Source organism: Lepidochelys kempii, chromosome 10 (assembly GCF_965140285.1).
Source record: "Lepidochelys kempii isolate rLepKem1 chromosome 10, rLepKem1.hap1, whole genome shotgun sequence".
Taxonomy (NCBI): domain Eukaryota; kingdom Metazoa; phylum Chordata; order Testudines; family Cheloniidae; genus Lepidochelys; species Lepidochelys kempii.
In genome coordinates this window covers 72,787,740-72,808,691 of record NC_136389.1, presented here as the reverse complement: position 1 = coordinate 72,808,691, position 20,952 = coordinate 72,787,740, and the positions used below count along the sequence as shown (strand labels likewise).

At 44.3% G+C, this 20,952-nt stretch overlaps 1 protein-coding gene across 2 annotated transcripts in view; it reads right to left on the bottom strand.

Annotated features, from left to right (window-relative positions):
• The window catches only part of SLCO3A1 (solute carrier organic anion transporter family member 3A1), a 227,932-nt gene that overhangs the window by 174,754 nt on the left and 32,226 nt on the right, over positions 1-20,952 (bottom strand). For both annotated transcript variants that reach the window (XM_073304210.2, XM_073304209.2), the window contains exon 2: positions 20,345-20,810. In XM_073304210.2, coding sequence (XP_073160311.2) covers positions 20,345-20,810 — 466 coding nt within the window. The remainder of the gene's footprint in view (positions 1-20,344; positions 20,811-20,952) is intronic.

The window sequence follows — 20,952 nt, the reverse complement described above, 5'->3', positions numbered from 1 at the left end:
GATCCTGTTTCTGGGTGGAGAAGGAATGAGTAAGGCAGAGAATGAGAGAGAAAATGAATGAGTAAGGCAGAGAGATGGGCTGATGTACTATGCTGAAAGGCACTTTCGAGGACCCTCAGATAAAGAGAATCACTGAAATGGGAAGAGAAAAATAAAACCCTAGAAGGGCTCAGAGACAGTCAGCAGAATCTACCCTAGAGGAGAAGGAGAAGACACCATAGGGACAAAGGAGAGAATAAAAACAAGGTAAAATGTTGCACGGGAGGGATTTAGTCAAGAAAGTAATGGCAGAAGTAAGACCACAATAAGAAAAAAAAGGGAAGGGGGTTAAAGATAGGGAGAAAGCAGCAAAGAGGATGCAGAGGAGCCAGTAGAGTTATCTCTCACCCTATCCCGTGCTTTAACACGTCCCCATTTTTATTCTGGAGGGAAGGAGGGAAGAAGTGACAAGGAAGGAGATGGCAGCACCACCCAATTACTGGCCAGACCCAATCCCACTTAGCATGCAATATCTTATAAGATCACAGCCCAGGAGATATGACCACCTTTGAAAATCATAGGCCAATTAGAAAAATCAGTAACTGAACCAGCAGCTACAATCCAGGAGCACAGGAAAGGAGGGAGGGGAGGGGAACATTAAAAAGCGAGTGAGTTAAAAGCTCGGATCTCTCCAACTGCTGCGACAGCGGCTTGCATTTAGCAGCACTGTGAAGCTCAGATACTAAGCTTAAGCGGCAATATTAAGGCTCACGTGGCTAAGGAGATATTGGCATTCAGGCAGACGTCAGCAATTTTTTCAAGCGAGTTACAGATACAAGGGCTGGGAAGGCAGCAGGGTCTGTGCTGTGTAAAAACGTGACCTACCAGGATGCTTATTTTGTTGCAGACAATGATCCTCATGCTCTAAGCGTAAATGCTGGGCTTTTCAGCCAAAAGAGAAACATTCCTCCATTCAGTGTACGTATCTGTCCCAACTGTACCTGGGCCCGATGGCCACCGTTTCCATATGCTCACATGACATGGGCAGGCCTCAAGCCTGCTTGGCTCATGTGTGAGGGAAAATGGTGGGGAAATGCCATTGCTTGAGACATTGAACTGTTTATGTCCACAGATCAGGTAGCGAGAACCTTATGGACACAAAATCAGAGGTTGCTTCTGCAAGTCAAGTCTATATTGTCTGTTGCACAATCGGCTGATAGTCTCATACTGTTTCTGTAGCCTGACCCTTTAAGAAAGGCCTTTTTTGCTTTCCTGTACTGTGTGCGAAGGAAGCACGATGGAAAATCAGTCTGCTGGAGAGCTTGTGTGTGGGAGCTCTGCCAATTCCCATGGCGAGACAGACCCAAAAATCACTGGCTTCTATGACTTTGCTTTAAGGATCTGTGTGAGTCTCTTTCTGAGCGGAGCCCTGGAGGCTAGAGTAGCTCCTCAGTGATTGTTTCTGACCCCTCAGACAGAACACAGGCTTCTTAGCTGCTGGCAAAATGTAAATGTCACTTTCAGCTTAATTTTCAAGGGCAGGCTCGGTTACCTGGAAAACGTGCCAAGGATCTTACACCTTCGCCAGGAATCAAGCCACTCATGAACTGTCAACTCCCCCAGCCCGCCAAAACAAAACTAAAAACCTGTTGAAAATAATTTTTGCAGAAAAAAATTTCATATTTGAGTTTTTGGCTGAAAACGGAATGTTTTTTCAGAACAAACGTTTGATATTCAGTCATTTTTTAAAAACCAGAACCAGTGGGTTTTTAAAGCCAAAGTTTTTGTGGTTTTTTTAATATAAAAAAGCCACAGGAAATGTTGAAGAAAATGCTTAAAAAAAGAATTCCCAATAAACAATCATTGGCATTTTCCACCCAGCTCTTCAGTTCACCCTCTTCCTTAGCTACAGCAGCTGGAACACCATGTAGGGAGTGGAAAGGGGAGACACACTACGTCTCACACTTTGGACCAGATCATGCTCAGTTGCTCAGCAGATGCAGGCAGAGGGGAGGGAAAGGCTCGTTCGGCCCACCGTCTTGTGTTCCTGCATAGCAGCCAAGCACAACTGCAGGCCCTGTGGTGCTCAGAGCTCTCTCCTAATGCCTTCTGGAAATCAAGATGCCACAAAAGGAGATCAAGTCATGACACACCTCCCACCATGTGCTCCTGGTAGCAGAGCTGGCCGGCAGTGCAGGAGACAGCGTGTGGCACCCCTGAGCAGTGGCAGGCATGCTCCTTTCTGCACATTGGGGAGCTCCCTAGGTGGGGAGGCTATGCACTGCCCCTTAAGTAGACCAGTGCCTCTAAGGCATACTCAAACCCAGAACTATTAGTAGCTTTAATTTTGCTCCACAAAGAGATCCCATTACATTTAAAACATGTCAATTTCACTTCTCCTTGTGATGCACTTTATCACTCTGACCTGACCTCAGTCCTTCTTGGCTGTTCTTAATAATCTAAAATCCCCCATGAAGAGAACTTGCCTCTAAATGGACATTGACTTGGTACTGAGGGACATCAGTGGGATTAGATCATGGTCATCATTTTTATAGCCCCATGTGCGCCTGTGCAGCCTGTACAAATGGAGAGCAGGGCCAGACAAAGAACAGGTCCCCAGTCCGAAAGGGGTTTACGTTAATTACATTAATCCACTATGGACAGAGCAGAGTGATTAAGCAATCCGAACTGCCTGGGAGTGGGCTATTATCCTGTGCGAATCCAGGGCAGCGTGTGTTTGAAGTGTAGTGTTTGGGACAGAATGGAAGAACCATGGAGCAGGGACCAGGCCTGCCTCTAGATTTTATACCACATCAAGCACAATGACAGTACTCAACAAACAGTAAATAAATAGCATGTGGCTGTTTTCTAACTGCACCAGCTGGTACAGGACCGAACAAACAGCTCAATACAACACAGAAACAGAGTGACTGACGCTCAGCTATATTGATTCTCACTCAAAAGCACAGGGGTAGATTTGCGATTTCCCTGTGGGGACGTTAGCAGGAACCTTTGTCTACCTTCCTCTGGAACACTGTGCAGGGATTGCCCCTGAAGATCAGGTAAGCATATCAATTTACTAGGACTGAAGCGGGAGACCACTGGTGTCTTTCAGCCATTCTTCTTCTTCAGCTATGTTTCTGTGTAATAGTCATGCACACACCAAAATGGACGAGAATATGGTATGCAGGGTAGAAGCATGGTCTAGTGTAGTTATGGACTTGCCTAGGGGTCAGAAACTGGGGGCTCTGGTTCTTGTCTCTGACACGGACTTGCTGTGAGCCTCTTGGCAAATCTCTTGAGGCCAGGTTCTACCACGTGGCGAGTGCCTCCTGCAAAGCCAACTCCTGCAGAAGCCAGTGAGAACTAGGGACTTGATTCTCCAGTCCACTATCACATTGCCTTGCTTACATGGAACAAAGTAGCTCTAACCACAGTGGAGAACTCCACTGCCCCTGTATAAGGAAATTCTCTACCACTGCAAAGCTGGAGCTGTCTCCTGCACCAGGGACTATGGGGGTAAGAGGAAGAAAAGGGCCTGTCGGGGTGGAACTGAGAGGGAGGGAGCATAGTAGAGCAGAGCTGTCCTTCTGCAGTGCTAGCCCGTATTGGGGAAAAGCTGCCCTGAATCGGGGAGCCTCAATGGGCTTCATACAGGCCCCCTCTCTTGGTCACATGCTCCATTTGGGCTGAACTCAGATACAGTGAAGAATCAAGTATTAAGAGCAGATGATGCTTACAGCTTGCAGGATTGGACCCTTAACGGCTCTGTGTTCTAATCTGCCCATCTGTAAGTTAACAGCACCCATTTCCCTACCTCACCTCAGGGCACTTGGGTTCATAAAACGCATTCGGACCCCTATGAAGGTGCACAGTGTCACTGTTACGGGAAGCAATATAGTGGGAGCTAGCTTTGCTTTCCCTCTGCTCAGCTCTTGCATTCTCAGCCTGGCAAACGGTTCTCTCAGCTCCTGACCTAACCAGCAGTGAGCTCTGCACCTGTGCTCTGATGCCTCTGCCTACCTGCAGGACACCTGGTGTAACAGGTTTGTTTACTCTCTGGCATGCTGGCTCCCATTTTCAAAAGGAGTCTTGTGGGAAAGGGAGGAATCAAGTAGAGTCCCCCAGGGTGACCAAATTCCCAGTTTTATAGGGACAGTCCGGCTATTCAGGGCTTTGTCTTATGTAGGCCCTATACCTCCCTTCCCCCATCTCAATTTTTCACACTTGCTATCTGGTCACCCTCCCACTGTTGGAGACAGAGAACTCACATGAATTGCTGTGCAACTTTTACAACCCTCCGTTGGGTCATAAATATAACGGCCGCCTGCTTGCCATGGCCTTTGTGCCACACAATACAGCTCAAGAGGAGAGCTGGCAGGGGAAGCGATGAGTCAGCTGCTGAACTCCTAACAAGTGATGCCGCTGGGCTGACCTCCATCCTGCAGCTGCTGGGTGTTCCACTCAGCCATGCAATGAACAAGGTCAGCCCTCAGCCTACTGGAAATCAGAGACACTAGGGCCCAACAACAAGGGCCCATTTCTGAGAGCCTGGAAATACTTGCATCCTACAGGCATCTCTGTTATTTAGCCTGCCCCTTCTTTTCATTGCTTCCCGCGTACCCAATAAACTAGCACTCCTGTACAGCTAACTGTGCTGGACCACTGTTAGCTTTGTGTTATTCCATAGTCGTACCGAATGAAGGGGCACCAGCACAAGACTGACACCCGAACGTCACAGGGTCAGCATCCCAAGGGATGGAGCAGCAAAGGGTTTCATGGCATTTAGAGCCCAGCAGAAGGAAGAGCAAAAGGGTCAGAAAGCTTTGGAAGCAGATCAGTTTCATTGATTGCCCTGTAGCTCTTCAGGGTCGTACCACTAGGGAGTGAACCACTTACCTATCCCCTTGTGAAGTTGCTGCTGTTACCATATTGAGAGGGAGGGACTTGAGGCCAGGAGAACGCGCCTCTGAATGCTTCACTCTTGTGACCACTTCTTCCTCCTCCAGAAACCATCAGTCCCACTGGTGCAGGGTACCTAGAGAATCTACGTAGACTCTACTATATACGCTATGGAGAAGGACCTGGAATGGGGCAGTTGGGATAAAGAGGGCACACATTGAAGAGGAGCCTAATGGGTAAAATTAGGACTAAATCTGAAGTTCCTTAGAGGTCTAAGGTGTCTGGATTCTCTGTTTTAACCTCAACTCACTATCGAGATAAAACTAAAAGGAGTACTTGTGGCACCTTAGAGACTAACAAATTTGTTAGTCTCTAAGGTGCCACAAGTCCTCCTTTTCTTTTTGCGAATACAGACTAACACAGCTGCTACTCTGAAACCTATAGAGGTAAAGTAACCCATATCTGCCAGACTCAGTAGTAGGTGGAAGTAGGCCCAGTCTTTTGGTTTAGACCCATCTTTAATACAAACTGATGGCTTAAACTCCCCTAGAAGTGGTGGATCACTTTAAAAATGGCTTTGTATAGGTTCCATTGACCTCCAGTGACTAAACTCAGGTGATAATAGACTAGTTATATCTATATACCTATAGATCAATCAGTCTTCCTTCATACAAAAGACAGTGTGGCGGAGTGAAACAATCCTGTGACTCAGAGCTTCTCCTGAGTTTTCATTCCAGCTCTGTCACTGATGTGTTGCCTGGTCTTGAGGAAATCACTTAATTTCTCTGTCTCAGCTTTCCCATCTGTAATGCCATCGAGTAAAGTAACAAATAAGCTAGAGTTCGTGTTCCCTATCCAGGGATGTTGTGAGGATTAACTCATTAAATATCTGGATAGTGCCCAGTGGATAATGTTAAGTGCAGGTGCTGTTGCCTTCTTCCATGTGAATATCATTTGCAAGACACTATTTGCATACTGCAGTAGAAATCTACACTAGAGTAACCTCCAAGTTTTGGAGAACTTTAAAGCTCATACCCATCTCTCATGCCACCAAAAATCGTATTAGCCTAACTTGGCCTGTTAAAAAACCCCACTATATTCCTGCTGGTTCTGTCATCCCTGGAACCTCCGCTCAGACCGAAGTGCATTTTGACAAGTTTCTGACAGGATTTTTATTCAAATTCTCACATTCCACTCAAAAAACGGTCACTCCCGGAACAAACGAAACGACATTTTCATTGGGTCGGCAGAATACGGCACGTGTCACTTTTCTTTTCCTCCCTGATCCATGGCAACCTCAGGAGGCAGGTTCACACAAAAGAGTAACTATTATTGGTTGCACAGTTAGGAACGAGATTTGACTTGTAGCTGCAATAACAGCATCCAGTTACACAGCTGGAGGCTCCCCAGTTAATGAAATGGCTGCTGGGTCTTTTTTTTTTTTTATATATAATCTATTTCCTTCCTCTTCCACCTTAATTCTAAAGAAAAAATTGCCTCTCCAAAAGTGGCAGCCAAGAAATAAGCTCTGGAGGTCAATAGCAGGCAGCCTCACAGTGACTGGGTTCTTTTTACTTATTAGCTGCTACTCCTTTTTAGCACAGTTGTCAGCATCTTTGTGCAGTGTGTCTGCGTACCGCTGTCGGAAGACAAAAATAATAATGGGCTTGAGGCGATAATCAGGATCTTTAGAAAATGCAGAGATCTTGTGGGGAACTAGGATACACATTTCCCCCCAACACCCAAATGTATTGTATATTCATGAAATAGGCTCCCCTTTCAATAATAAAAAGATTGCTTGCATGGAGCTGTGCCTTTGGGAGGTACTCAGTCATTTCTAGCAGATTTTTAATAATGCAGAATCTCCTTAAATGTTCAGTGTATTTAAATCAGGATGCATCTGAGTTCTTATGACCCATATCGTGGACTCTGCTATAGCTCTGCATAGCTCAGACTGTAACCTTTGGTTTGTAAGGCCAGAAATTCCTGACCTTGAGCTTTCTTTTGGCTCTCATATTCCACCAGTCTGTAAATATGCTGATCCCCACCTCTGTGCCAGTATTAGAATCCCCTCTTATGTTATATTCCTGGCCTAATCACATCCAATCTCCACTCATGGAGTTCCTGAATCTTTACCATTTAGGGAACCACCCCACCCTTAGTCACCTTCATGAGCTTCCCGGTGCTCTGTAGATTTAATTCAAAATTGCCCTCCTGACTTTGTGTGCTTCGTCGACTTGCTTTACCGTATCCTATTTGATGTTATACCTTCTTACCTCTCCTCCTCTCCCTCCTCCCACTCATGCTAGAATTCACCAGCCCTGTAGGACTGACAAAGCCCAGCCTTGCTGACCACAAGGCACAGTGTCAGTCCCATCTGTTTACTCAGGCTTTGGAATCCAATGAAACTGTGGGATTTGAGCCAATATTGATCAATATGCCATTAGATTTTTGGTAGGCACTGAATATTGGGGATGCTCTTGGAGACCTAGTGATGGGAGATTTTTATAAACCTAAACAAACTGCCATTGTGGCTTCCCTATGTCCCCTCTCCACAGCTCTCTAATGTTAAGGGTAACCTTCACCTCTACTTCCCTATTATGTGGAATTCTCTCCTTCCCTCTGAGGCACTGAATACTTTTGGTTTCAATCTCACTTTATAACCTTCACGTCCCACTTTAGGCTATCGCTGAGGCTCACTCCCATACCTCTTCCTTGACCCTGCCCACATTTTTGCCTCTCTCCATCTTCCTGTGCCTGGGGCTAGCTTGCAGGAACACTTTCTTCCATCTTTCAAGTTTAATTTCTCTTAGCCTGCACACGCTCTCGCTCTCTCTCTCTCTCTCTCTCTCGTTTTCCCTCTTCCTGCCTGGATGAATCACGGTATCCTGCTGTGTAAAGACTATTCTACATGTCTGCAAAGTGGTTTCGATACATTTTATGAAGGGCTACATATGAAAACACTTGCTGTATTTGTTTTTAATGGGACAGTTGCATGAGCTACATGTTGGTGCATAACAGGAAGGAATGGGTTAATATCTTCAGTGCAATATACCTTTGATTGTGAGGTTTTATGCATACCTCAACCAGTCGACACCTCCCACCCCCCTTTACCCCCCCCCGCAACATCTGTTAATCAGTCCCCATTATATTAAGAGTTACAAATGTCTGTTCTTTCACGAATGGCAGTGGCTTGAGTTCTTGAATGCTGGAATGACACCTGGCTGTTCCAAAGCGCATGCAGAGATGCTCATGCTTACCTAGTTGTGTCTCTCTCTGTTGTGGCGACCATCTTAGATTGGTACACAAATGATCACTAAAGGGCTATACAGTGACCTTGACCCACTTTGCCACTCTCGCGGATGTCATTGGAACTGCTGTCAGAAAGAGGGGCATATACAGCATTCAGAGTTGTTATGGTCAATATACAATTTGTCGGCAGTTACTCAAATAACATAGTTCACTGTCTAAGCTATAATACTGTGTACCAGGAGAATCTATTAAGAACACAGGTCCCATGGAGTGCTGCAAATTGGATTCATCCACTTATTTGGCAGAAGTAAAATGCTGTGGGCCCAACCTCACAGTCCTTACTCAGGCAAAGCTCATTTACCATCCTTACTAACAAAATGTACCTCAATGGGAGTTTTGCTGGAGTAAGGGTTGCAGGCTCAGGGACAAAGGAAAATAGCTTTTACTTTTAAAAAGCATCAGCTCAAACCGTATTTGTTCAGTTATAGGCAGATGTTTTACAGATAGGTCAAGTGAGACAAAGAAAGGTTTACAGAATTGTCCAAGATTATAAAGCAAATCAATAGGATTGTCAAAATAGAACCCAGGAATCCTGAGTCCCAGCCCCTAGCTCCAACCGCAAGAAACTGCCCTCATTGACAAGCATCAAAAGTTATGCATGTGTATGGAGAAGATCTCTCTTATAACCAGATACAGAATCTTGTACCTCTACCGAATTTAAGAGAAGCAACTGTGACTGTAGCCTCCTCTACCAAGGCTAAGAGGAACTCCTGCAAATTAAGCTAGTTCAGTTACCCTCAGTTGTGCCTCTCTAAATACCTCCACGCTCACAGGCAACTGCTCCAGAGAGCAGCCTGCTAGCCTGCCACCAGAAATACCGGTACATTCTGCTTTTTACAGGGGACATCCATCTCGACCATCTATTCCCATAAAGTACTAAGCTGTAAAACAGCCTTACATTGGGACGGGGGGGGGGATTTGTCTGTCAGAAAAGTGCATGAAGGAAAGAAAAAGCTACCACACTACATTTTCATATTGCAAACAATGCTGCATTGCTCTGATACAACATAAACGATCACAGCCCGGGCCCAAACGAGTGATTCAAAAACAGCAACAAAAACTTTGGCCTTGGTCACTGAAGAGTTGACTAGCACCCACATATTCTTCCTAGTTTCCTCCTGATGGGAGGTAATTCACTTCCCGCATGCCCCCTCCCACTTCTATCCCCAAAGTGGATTAGTCTCTCATGATAGCTCCAAAGACCAAAGCTCTCAAGCTTTCTCCAGCTAGTATATTATTCTTTGGATGATCAGTCTGATTGAATTAAGAGATCCATATGTCATTAGCTGATTGTTAATAAGATGCAGGTAGTCTTTGATTGGGGAGGTAATTGGTATGTGCAACAATTACAAACAACATTCGCCACAGCAAAGCTGTCAATTTTTTTTTTTATTTCCTGTAAGTTCTAATAAGAGCCATCCCCTCCCTGCGCATAAACACTCGGAAACCTAAAAACAAACTAGGATGACTAAATTAAGCAAGTGGAAAAGAAAGGCCCCCCCCCCATGCTTTCCTATCTAGAAAACATTCTTGTTGAATTTCCCCTGCTGCTTTGATCAGAGTGCCTTCAAATCCTGCCCTTCCCAGGGTAGGATTCAGCCTGGAGTAGGCTTTAATTAACATGAAATACTCAGAGTCAAACTTTATAACAAGTGAAAAATCTGACCATGCTGCAAAACACCCATGAAGGCTATTTAAATCCTCAAATCTTGGACAATTAAGAAAGGGCCAAATCTTGATGTCTTCACTCAGACAAAACCTGCACTCAAGTCAATAGACGGTTAGACTGAGGAAGAAGATCAAATTTGGCCTAAGGGAAACTGAAGGAAGTAATTGGCACTGCAGTTAGAGGATCTGTGTTATCCTGGCAATAAGAAATTGGCAACTGATGTAAAGCACTGCAGTGCCATTAAAATAGTAAGCAAAGAGCTAGAACATCAGTGGCCTGTTCCTGAGGGGGCAAAGCCATTCAGAAAGCCAGTAGCAAAGCTGGCAGAGACCCCAAGTCCCAGCCTACCATGTAGACCACAAGCCCAACATCTCTGTCCCAATAAACAGCCCTGGTGCCCCCCAGTATCTGTAAATACACCAAAGGACAGAAAATCTGAGTCTGATTGCAGGAAGTCCGATTCTAGGCTGAACGATATAATTATAAAATTTATAAAAGGGGTGTGGATTTTGTTTCTGCCCTGCATTGTTTTTCAGTCTGTGCCAGCAAACACTTCCCTAGATTTGCCATGTGTGATAAGCTGGCTATTTTATTTGTTTTTTTAAAAGGAACACGCAGCACATTCTTTCTGTGACAAGCGTTCTTATTTGATAGCTTAGGCAGCTCTGAAAGATACTAAATCACTAGTCAGTTAGCACGAACACACCTTGGGGGCAATATACAGCGTGGTCTCTCGCTAACATCATGAGCCAGACTCACAGGAGTCTATGCAGGCTTTTGATGGCATAAACCCCAGGGCTGGCACCCCAGCACTGGAAAGTCTGTCAGAGTGGGAAGCTGGAGAGCTCTTTAGAAAGCAGCCACACCCTCCCTCCACCCGGGGCCCACATACTGCACCCATTACCAGTCTCTACTTGTTGGTTAATAACATAAGCAAGGGGTGCTTCCTAGAAACTGATCGGTCTTATCCGCCTCCAATGCACTCATTACTATCCCATCTAGTGGTCAATTGCTGCTGTCTGTGTCCCCAATAATAGAACCTCGCTGGACTAGCTTTCTTGTCCCAGTCCCCACCTGGAATGACCATACATTTGCTGTTAATGGCATCATGCTGATGTTTCAACAGCCATGTAATAGCTTGGTCCCTTGGCTTCATGAAAGGAATACCAGATGTTCTGATGGGCCCTTTAACACCTGCCATGTCCACTCCCCTGGCATTCACCGGGTGCATGTATTGAACCCACCGCATTGATTAGCCAGCCCCTTGGATGTCTGATACCACTTACGCTTGCAGAGTTAAAGGCCATGGGGAAATCTCCTCCACCATTTGATCTGTCATCAATCCTTAATTCCCCCTCTAAGGTTTGTCTAAGTTCACTCTCTTACACCCTCCCCCCATGCATATGATTCCTAACAGTTCTGCTGCAATAGAGCCGCTAGATCAGTGAGTGACCTACACTGAAAAGTCAACGTACAGGAAGGCCGTCAAGATAAAAATTTAACTTAATGGCAACTATGCAAGGTTCTTCCTACCTTCATATGTCAAGGGAACACGGCCTGACATTTATGTTTATCCGACTGTCTTATTCAGGGCTTTCCAAAAAACAACTTGGAGAAGGTTAGGCATATTTCACATGTCTGGCATCTGAAGAATGTGTGTGCACAGTGGGCCAAAGATCAGGAATTGTAGGGAGCCCCTGGCAAGTGATGAAAATTGGGTTAATGTGCCACCCAGCTACCAGAGCAAGCAGACATCATTCTCATAAGGACATCACCGGATCCTGAAATTAAGCCCAGAGGACATCGCTTACAAGTCTCTCAGACCTCAATGTGTGACCCTGGCCTTTGTGTGTGACAATAAATCATAACAAAGTGTCAATAAATGTGTGTTACATACATAAATGTGCACTTCGCAGCAGGAAGCATAAAATAAACCAAGGTTCTTGCACTGAGCGAGTTTCAAGTTTGCTTAGTTGAAACACCTTACCCTATAGATTATTTAGAGAAATAAACAGGGAGCCAGAAGCAAAGATGTTTGGGATGATGCAACACACATTGTTGTGCACCATGAATGCGGTCACTCACAATGAGGTACAGTCAAGAGACGTGGCAGAGCAGGTACAAAGGGACGCACACATCTTTGCATCAGTACACATTCTGGTAAGCTTCAGTAGCAGTAAGATACCAGCCTCGGTCGGTCATGCATGTGTGTGTCAGGATATATAAGAAGAGTGGTAACTATTTTGCAATTGTTAAGGCAGTGATTATCTTTTAACACTACTTCCTCTGACACTCTGCTGCTCACCACTCATTGCAAGGTTACAAGGACAGAGAGGAGAAATTCCTGAAAACCCTCTTTTGCTCATTTGGCTGAGGACAAGTGGGATAATCTTTTCTGACAAGTATTAAGATATCTTCCACACCAAATTCTGTATTTGCTGCTATTGCTGAGAAGACTCACATCAGAGGCTTCATGCCAGGCTAGGGAGGCTCTCCCCTCTAGGTCATCAGTTCAAGTTGAGGACACTACTTCGTGTGGACTGAGGGACAACACAGCAGGTGAAGCCCAGGGGGCAAAATATGGCTTTAAACTTCCTTTATATTTGCCCAGATCCTGGGCCAGATAGGGACCCATGTATCCTCGGCATAAGTTACAGCAACACTGCCCAACACATGCCTGACAAGCCCCCTCTCATTCTGGCCTACTCCCTTCATCAGGAGCTTTGTACTCTTTCACTGGAGGAGATGTCCTCCAGTGAGTTCCAGTGCTTTTATGGCTACAGTACACCACTCTGGTAGCATTGCATGCAAGCTTTCGAGCCACACAGAGCTCTTCTTCAGGTCTGGGAAAGGAACTCCTAGCATAACAGCAAAATGAAAGGTAGAAGAGATAGTTTAGCCTAAGTAGTTAGCACATGGTCCCTTAGCACATATTGTAAGGGACCATGTGCTAACTACTCATGCTAAACAATCTGTTCTACCTGGCATTTTGCTGTGACGCTCGGAGTTCCTTTTCCAGACCTGAAGAAGAGCTCTGTGTGGCTCAAAAGCTTGCATCTCTCACCAACAGAAGCTGGTCCAATAAAAGATATCACCTCGCCCACCTTGTCTCTCTGATGACTAACAGAGCATTCAGAACCAACTTATCTTCAGAGACGAGCCCCTCTGTTTAATTGTCTCTAGGAACCATACCACAGAGTTCTGGGTAGTTTATTGTGTATTTTCCTTAGTGTGCCTACCAATTAAGCATAGAGCAGCTCTCTCTGTGGGGATGGTACATCTCATGAGACTCTCCCCACTGACAACCGGTTTAAATACAGCATAAAAACCAACATACATACACTCAAAGTGAGACTGTACTACAGACCCACACAAAATCAAAAGCAACTGCAGAATGCTTAAGGACTCTAAAGTAACATGCAAACAACTCCCAGCATCACCTACCCACCAAACATAAAATGAATTGTGGCTGTCCAGATGCACACTTTGTTTATTCAATTCATGACACAGAAAGCTATTAGCAGAGGGCTAAGGGATCTGGAGCAATTGATGTAAAATAATGGAGCTCACAGCCGTTATGACTGTGTATTTTTGTAATTGAATAAGTACGTCCATTTAACAGCCTCCATTCTCAATTCTCCCGCCTGCAGTGTGTCAGGTTATTTCCATTAATTGGCTATTGTTGGCCCTCTAAAGCAGGCTACACGCTTGTTTATGTTGCAATTTAATTTTCCAGGATATTACTACCTGCATCAGGCTGTAAAAGGGGACATGTGTAACCGACCCAGCCCCACTCAAATACAGCAAATGAGATCAACATGGATTCCTCCAAAGTGCAATGATTTATTTTAAAACACTGCAAGGTTATCAATGGATCAGTGGCCTATGACAGTGCAGGGATATCCCTATGGAGCCATGCAATTTAATCTTATCAGAATCAGTATGGGGGTGGGGGAGGAGAAATGAATCTGATGTGAGGACACCTTTTAATGATGAAAAGATGTCCTTGCATTCAAGCGGGAGATGGCTCTCCTTTTTGTTTGGCATTAGTACATTGTCCCCTCTCAATATATACCCCGTGGGGAGTATGTAGCCGAAAGAGAAGGTTCTCTCCAATCACCAGCCAGAAAAGGAGTTTACTGCAGTGCTAGCAAATATAATTACAGAATACTGCCAAATCCTTAAGGCTAAAAACATTACATACCTTTAAAACTGTACATACTCATAGGGAATTCAATGCTTGTGCCCAGAGTGTGTGTGAATGTGAGTGACAGAGTTGGAACAAGCAAACCTATTGTATGTTTATGATTCACAACATGTAGGATGCTTTCCAGCTATTCAAAAGGGATGGTCCCTAAAGTAGTGTAGTCAAGGGAAAACATCTCATTTGGAGAATCTGGAGTTTACCCACTTTTCATTTAAGAGATAAAGCATTTATTCACTCCCATTCTCCTGTGACAAGTACATGCTGGTTGTATGAACATCACAACTGCCATGCACGTTATCTACTAGTTAGTTATGCTCACCCCAAAGTGCATTTTAATGTCACTTCCAACCCCTAATGTCATCCTACCCTAAACCCAATTCAAAATAAGGGAATCCTCAGTGTCTACCAGGCCACTGCCCTGGAACACCAGGAAGGGGAGTTTATCCACTTCATTTTTTACCAGTACATCACTGGATCCCTACCCTGAGGAGCTCATACTGTCTGAGAGACAATCAGATAGCGATTAAGGGGAAGGAACAGGGTGCATGTAGACAAGCCAACTAGAGTCACTGTAGATGGCATGACGGAAGTGGACTTTTAGAGGGTCTTAAAGATGGACAAGGCAGAGGTCTTGTGGATGAGTTCAGGGAAGTAGGACCAAGCATAAAAGGGCCACAGGAGAGAAGGTACTGATGTGAGTGTGTGGGATATTGACAAGTGGATGGGTCAGGGGTGAGGAGAACATGGGCAGGATGGAGGGGGCTGGGAGCAATTGGAAGATTCGGCAAGGGCGGGGCAGAGATTTCAAGGTGGCCAGGAGCTTAAATTCAATGCAGCGGCATCTCAGCCCACCCAAATCGCACCCCCACTCCGCTCCCTGACAGGCGCGCTGGGCAGGTGCGCGGAACGGGGCAAGTCCCCATGCCTAGACCCTGGTCCCCAGCAGGAGTGCTGGGCCTGACCCATCTACAGTGTTAACAAGACACCATACTTTGGATAATGTGTTACATAAGGAAACATGGGAACCAATTTCCAATGGAGCTCCTGGGCAGATTTTCAAGTCTTCAGCTCCTATTTAGGCACCTAAATAAGGGCCAGACTTTTCAGAAGTACTCTGTACACCCAATAACAAATACTGCAAAACGTATGGCCAGATTTGCAAGGATGTGATGAGCTCATTTGACAAATCTGGCCCTTATTCGAGTGCTCAGTTTCAGTTATGCCAAGTCATATGCTGACTATACAAAGGTCATTCACTCAGCTTCAAAAGGCAACAATTACTGGGGTGAAATGGGGCAGCCTTTAATGGCAACTTTATGCAACAGTTAAGTAACCTTCATCCACTGTCACGCAGAAGGACTTTAGGGAGATGGCTTATTTTACTTTAAGATGGAATTTTGCCAGGATATACAAATTAATGTCTAAACTGCTGGATGTTTAATGATCACAAAACACTCCTCCAGAAGGCAGCAAGTTTAAAACGATAAACAGGGACTTACATAAATATGTTTTCCCCAATTATACTATATGTCCCATATGGCATCCAATCCTTCTAGTAACAAAATCCCCATTGGCTTCAGTAGTGAAGATCAGACCCACGGGCAGCAGAACAGTATAAACACAGAATTCCTCATAATAAAAGCTGTTAGCAGGGGTAATGGGAGAGAATCACACTATTTAGAAGTTAACATTTATTTTATAGAAATAATTTACCGTTTGGAAAAAATGGATATCATGAGGGAAGCGTCACTGTCAGTGAAGGTAGAGGAATAATGAGCTATGCAGGTTCCCCTGGGGGGAATTCCCCATCCAAAACTGTTTCTTTATGATGACTACAGAGAAACATACATGTAAAGTAGGTAAACTGCTTTGCAACTGCTCCCTGGCTTGGAATCTTTTGAGAGGAAATCAGATTTGTTTTAAAGAGATGAAACAGTATGATGTTGGATAAGAAAAAAAGCAAATAAACAAGCTCTGAATCAAATCCCTTTCACAACCTCAATGATCTAACAGGTTTTTTGTTTTTTTAAAATCTCTTTGGCTCCCTTTGCTATTGTCATGACCTTTGAGCTAAATGAACTCTTGGTAGATGAAATGAAAGAACTTGTATCCCGTCATTAGCAGGGAAAGATATCAAGAGACAGCAAAGCCTTGTCTATGTTAAGGCAAAACTGTCTTTCTTTTAAGAATCCTTGTATGGAGTGGGGATCTCTGATTTGATATTCCTTCGGTTACCACTAAGTTCCTCCTTCTTATTTTCCTAGGGCTGGTTACTTCAGCAACAGTCTGTTTGTGATTGGAAGCAGCATGTTGCATGCATCATAAACCCAAAGCACTGCTACTGTCTCTAGAAATTTGAAATATAACATAGCAGGAGCTGATCCCGATGAGATATCCTTCTGTTAGCATTTCACCCCTCGCTCTTTGCGAGGATGAAATCCAAAGAAGCTCCACGTCTGGCTCAGCAAGGTGCATATACATGGGCCCAGCTTTAACCACCCGAGAAGTCCCATATTTCAATGGGAATACACACATGCTTAAAGTTAGGCACATATTTATGTGTCTTGCCAAGTCAGGGCCTTGGACACTCTCCCCAACGCCATGTGTCAGATTTTCCAAAAGTGGAGGGGGGGAAATTGTGCATGCATAAATTTGCACTCTTAAACCTGTAACGGGACCCACATGGAATCCCACTGAAGTCCATGATGACGAGCACAGGCACAAGGATCTGCCCGCATGGATCCAACTGCTGGATCAGGGCTCTAACTAGGACACACACTTTTCACAATTGTACATGCAGCTGTGGTCAGGGTAGCTAATTAAACATAACTTCATATGTGCATGTAATGACATATCTAAATTTTGTGGGACTATAATACACTAAGTTTGCAAAGTGTTTGTATTTTAGATCCAATGGGACTATTCACGGAGACGGTACAATTAAGCATATGCATAAGTCTTTGAAGGTTTTGAGCCTAGACAGAATGGTCTAAATTCATCCTTTTCTCCATCGCCTTCAGTGGAGTTACACCAGGAATGGATGGCCCGTGAACTGCAATATCTGTATCATTATGTAGTAACAAATTTCTAGCCCTGAGGCTCACACAGTTACATTCCTAATTTGTTTATCCTTCCCTTAATTCTATCAGGTTTCATGATAGTTTTCAAATCCATGCTCCACTCCCCCCCTGCCCCCCACACCTCATATTATGGTGGAGTTTCCCCACCACAAGCGTTTCCCAAATGTCAGTTTCTCACTAGATAGGTGGCATTAGACACCTTCTACAGTTACTTGCCAGAATGTCTCACTCTTGTGCAACATGAATGAATAGAAATAGACTCAGTACACTAGGACAGTTCCATCCAGTTCACTGTATGAGCACTCTTGAAGGAATTCTTATCCTTTCTGGTCAAGTCAGGGGTGAGCAGATATTAACTAATACCTAGGAGTCAGATAAATGCTTTGCCTAGCAAAATCATAGACCAGACACAATTTGCACATTATTGAAGTGAGCCATATGGCAAAAGTTACATAGTTTGGCCAAGAAATGATCATCTCTTTGCAGCTGTCTAATGTGACAACATGACTGTCTGGACTATCATTATTAATTAGTTTCTCTCCTATGGCAGTAATCTGTGTTCACTTTACTCCTGATTTAAAATTATAGAACTTATCCCAGGAATCTCTTATCCTGGATGCATACAGCACAGCCCCTACAGAGTGAACACTTTATTATAGGAGAAGAAGGTTGGTATAAAGTACTGCATAGTGACAATAAACAGGGAATAACTGAGGGTGTATAACACAATGGAGAATGAACCAAGGTCTTTTTGCCAAGGTCACTGAAAATTCCATCATTTGACATCACTGAAAAAGTCAACTAAATTAAAAGCTGAACAAATAATTCACTATCAGTATTTTATCTGAAGAATTTACCCTTCCTTCCTGCTAGTGACAAATACAAAGCAGATCCAGATTCCTTCTTGTTTATTTTATATTCATATTTATTCAGAGAATGATTTTCACTCTTTTACTCTATGAATTGATCACAGTCTGAAGAAAGCATTCGATAAACAGTATTTAACAAGCCAAGTTGTGATGCATGGATGCGATGGGTCAGAAATTACTCATTGATACTGCTGGTCCCCGACTGAATAAGTGCACACACATTTCTGGCACAAATAATCACATTTTGAACTGCTAGGAATGAGTTTTCATGAACATTCATGCCAGTTTAACAAAAACACGCTGTTTGCAAAAAGTGAAAACCAAAACAGTTGGGAAGCAAGTTTATGAGGAAATTCAAATGATTGTTGAGTGGACTTTGTTTTGTCAGTATTTTCCCAGCATCAGTTAAACCACCAACTCTTTAAAGGTTATGTTAAAGCAGCAAGTTTAATGTCTCAAACAAAATTCCTGATAGCACCTCCTCCTTACCACCCTGCACACGTACCCCTCCCCAGTCCCGATCTCAGAGCTGTCATATCTATCTTGCCAATGTATCTACTCCACTGACTTAAGCAAATTGCTAATTTTTCAAGATATTTCTTTATGATCAATGATTCTGAAATAGTTATAAGACTTAATTTAAACTCCTGGTTTGTGGCATTGACAGAGTTGCTCCAGTGAATTCAGCTTTGTATTTACCTTGAGGCCCTTTGTTATCCTGTATTTTACACACAAAGTGATATATTTCCAGTCCTCTTTATACAGTGGAACCCTCACACAAAATTCAAGTAAAATGCTCAGAGCATAAAATTCCAGTGTGCAGAGCTAAATGCTGAAATAATGATTTTATGACCACTTAAGGAATGAATGGGCTGTGCCGTGCACATGCTGGAACCTTATTAAGTAGATGCAAGAGGCATTAATCTAGGAGAGGACTACAACAGCCAACCTATCCGATCGGTGTCCCCGCTGTTTCACTAAGTTTGATATCATGGGACATATTCAGAAATGGCAACAGAAGCTGAGCAGGGTTACCCGAGTGGTGATTCCAGCCAGGTATATTTTGTTCTATTTGGTAACTCAACCGGAGAGGTCATAGCAAGGGTGGTTTGTTGATGGGATTGTCTTTTGGCTTCCAGTCAAAGTAGGTCAGGGGGTGAAGTTTCTGTAGCCAATAAAATACCATGCTGAGGGACACAAGAAGAACACAGGCAGGCAGGCAAATTAGATAAGCAAATGCCTCCGTGCTTTGCTGAATTGGGGCCAGCAGAATTGGTGGCTAGTTACTACTGAGTCCTATGGAAATGGAGCAGATATAGACAACAGATGGACACAGAGTCTAGAGGCTTTCAGAGGACAACTTCACTCACAAAGTTTTCTGAAGCACAGTCACTGAGGGGTTCCTCGCAGAAACCCATGAGCTCTTTACCCTAAGGCCAGAATATTTCAGTTGATAACCAAAACCGAGCGTTACCCCTGAACATGTAACATCATACAACTAACTCCAAGCTGCCTGAGATAGAGTGAGTAATTTTGCAACATGATCACCACTATTGGGAGTTAGATGCCTAACTCCCCATAGATCACAATAGACTTACCAGCTTTGCCATCCTGCACCCGTATCGGTAACATTTTCTGGGGTCTTTCCACAAGATGCTGAGTAGGAGCACCTGCTCTACAAAGAGAACTTTGTCTGTCAGGGGTGTGTGCTCAGAATAGCTTTTCTAAGGAATTATTAGAAAACTTGCAAGGAGAAATGTCCCCTTGCAACCGGTGCCTTCATAGAGTAATCATTAGACATGTCAACTAACACGCTATGGAGGCCGCTAGGGTATGCTGGATAAGGTGGTTAATTATTGTCTTATGAGCTACTTTGATGTTCACCCTGTCTTTGATGTTCTGCAGCTAAAGCTCAACGACAAGTGACCAATATCATTGGAGTTTAAGGGACATGGGAAATTGCTATGAAAAGAAATACCAAGGGAACATCTTTCCTAATCATCCACTGCCTCATTATGACTGCCAACCCAAAGGATGACAACACATCACCAGCTTTCTCTACTAAGAGCGAAGACCCCTGCATTTCTCTGCCATGGTATTTTAAGTGGAAAGGGACAGGGAGGGCACAATGGTTATAGGTGGCAGAGAGATGTTTCTTGTAGTAGTTAGTTCTTGGTAGACCAAAGCCAAGGTACCTTCACAGACATAGAAGCACAGAGAAGAACCTCAAATTCATCCTTTCTATTGATGCTGGAAAACCAGACAACAGAATGAGCTGCAATAGCAGGAACACCTCAAGTGCATTCAAGAAACTTCAAACTCTTACCTATATACAGGGAGGAATCTTTCCGTCTCACGTGGTCATCGATGTAGGAAACTCCTAGTGGCTGTACAGGGGTAGCACCAATGCCTAGGAGCACTTGCGCTCCAATGAGAAGCAAGTACATCATGTTGGTGGTAGTCCTATTCCTGCAGATAAGATCCGGGTCTGGTCCCTCGTTGCTGGTGGACCCGTTGGCAGCACATACATCCCTCCCTTCAGCCCCCCAGCGTATTTCCCCAGATTCATATTCGTACTGATGGGTCAGAAATTCAGGCAACGCAGAAAGGAGGGCGCCCAGAGCCATGACTATTCCTCCGCATCCTATCAAACGTGGCCTATGCCCCCGGGCTCCAAAGTAGCTCACAAAGAGAATGAGGGCCAGGTTCCCAATCTCAAAGCTGCTGGCTATCACCCCCACATCAGCGCTCTGCAGGTTGAATCGCCGCTCCAAGGTAGTTAAAACACTCACCTACAAAGAGAGAGAAATCCAGAGACAATTACTTAAAGAGCACATAACCTACATAACATAAGAACGGCCTTACTGGGTCAGACCAAAGGTCCATCTAGCCCAGTATCCTGTCTTCTGACTGTGGCCAATGCCAGGTGCCCCA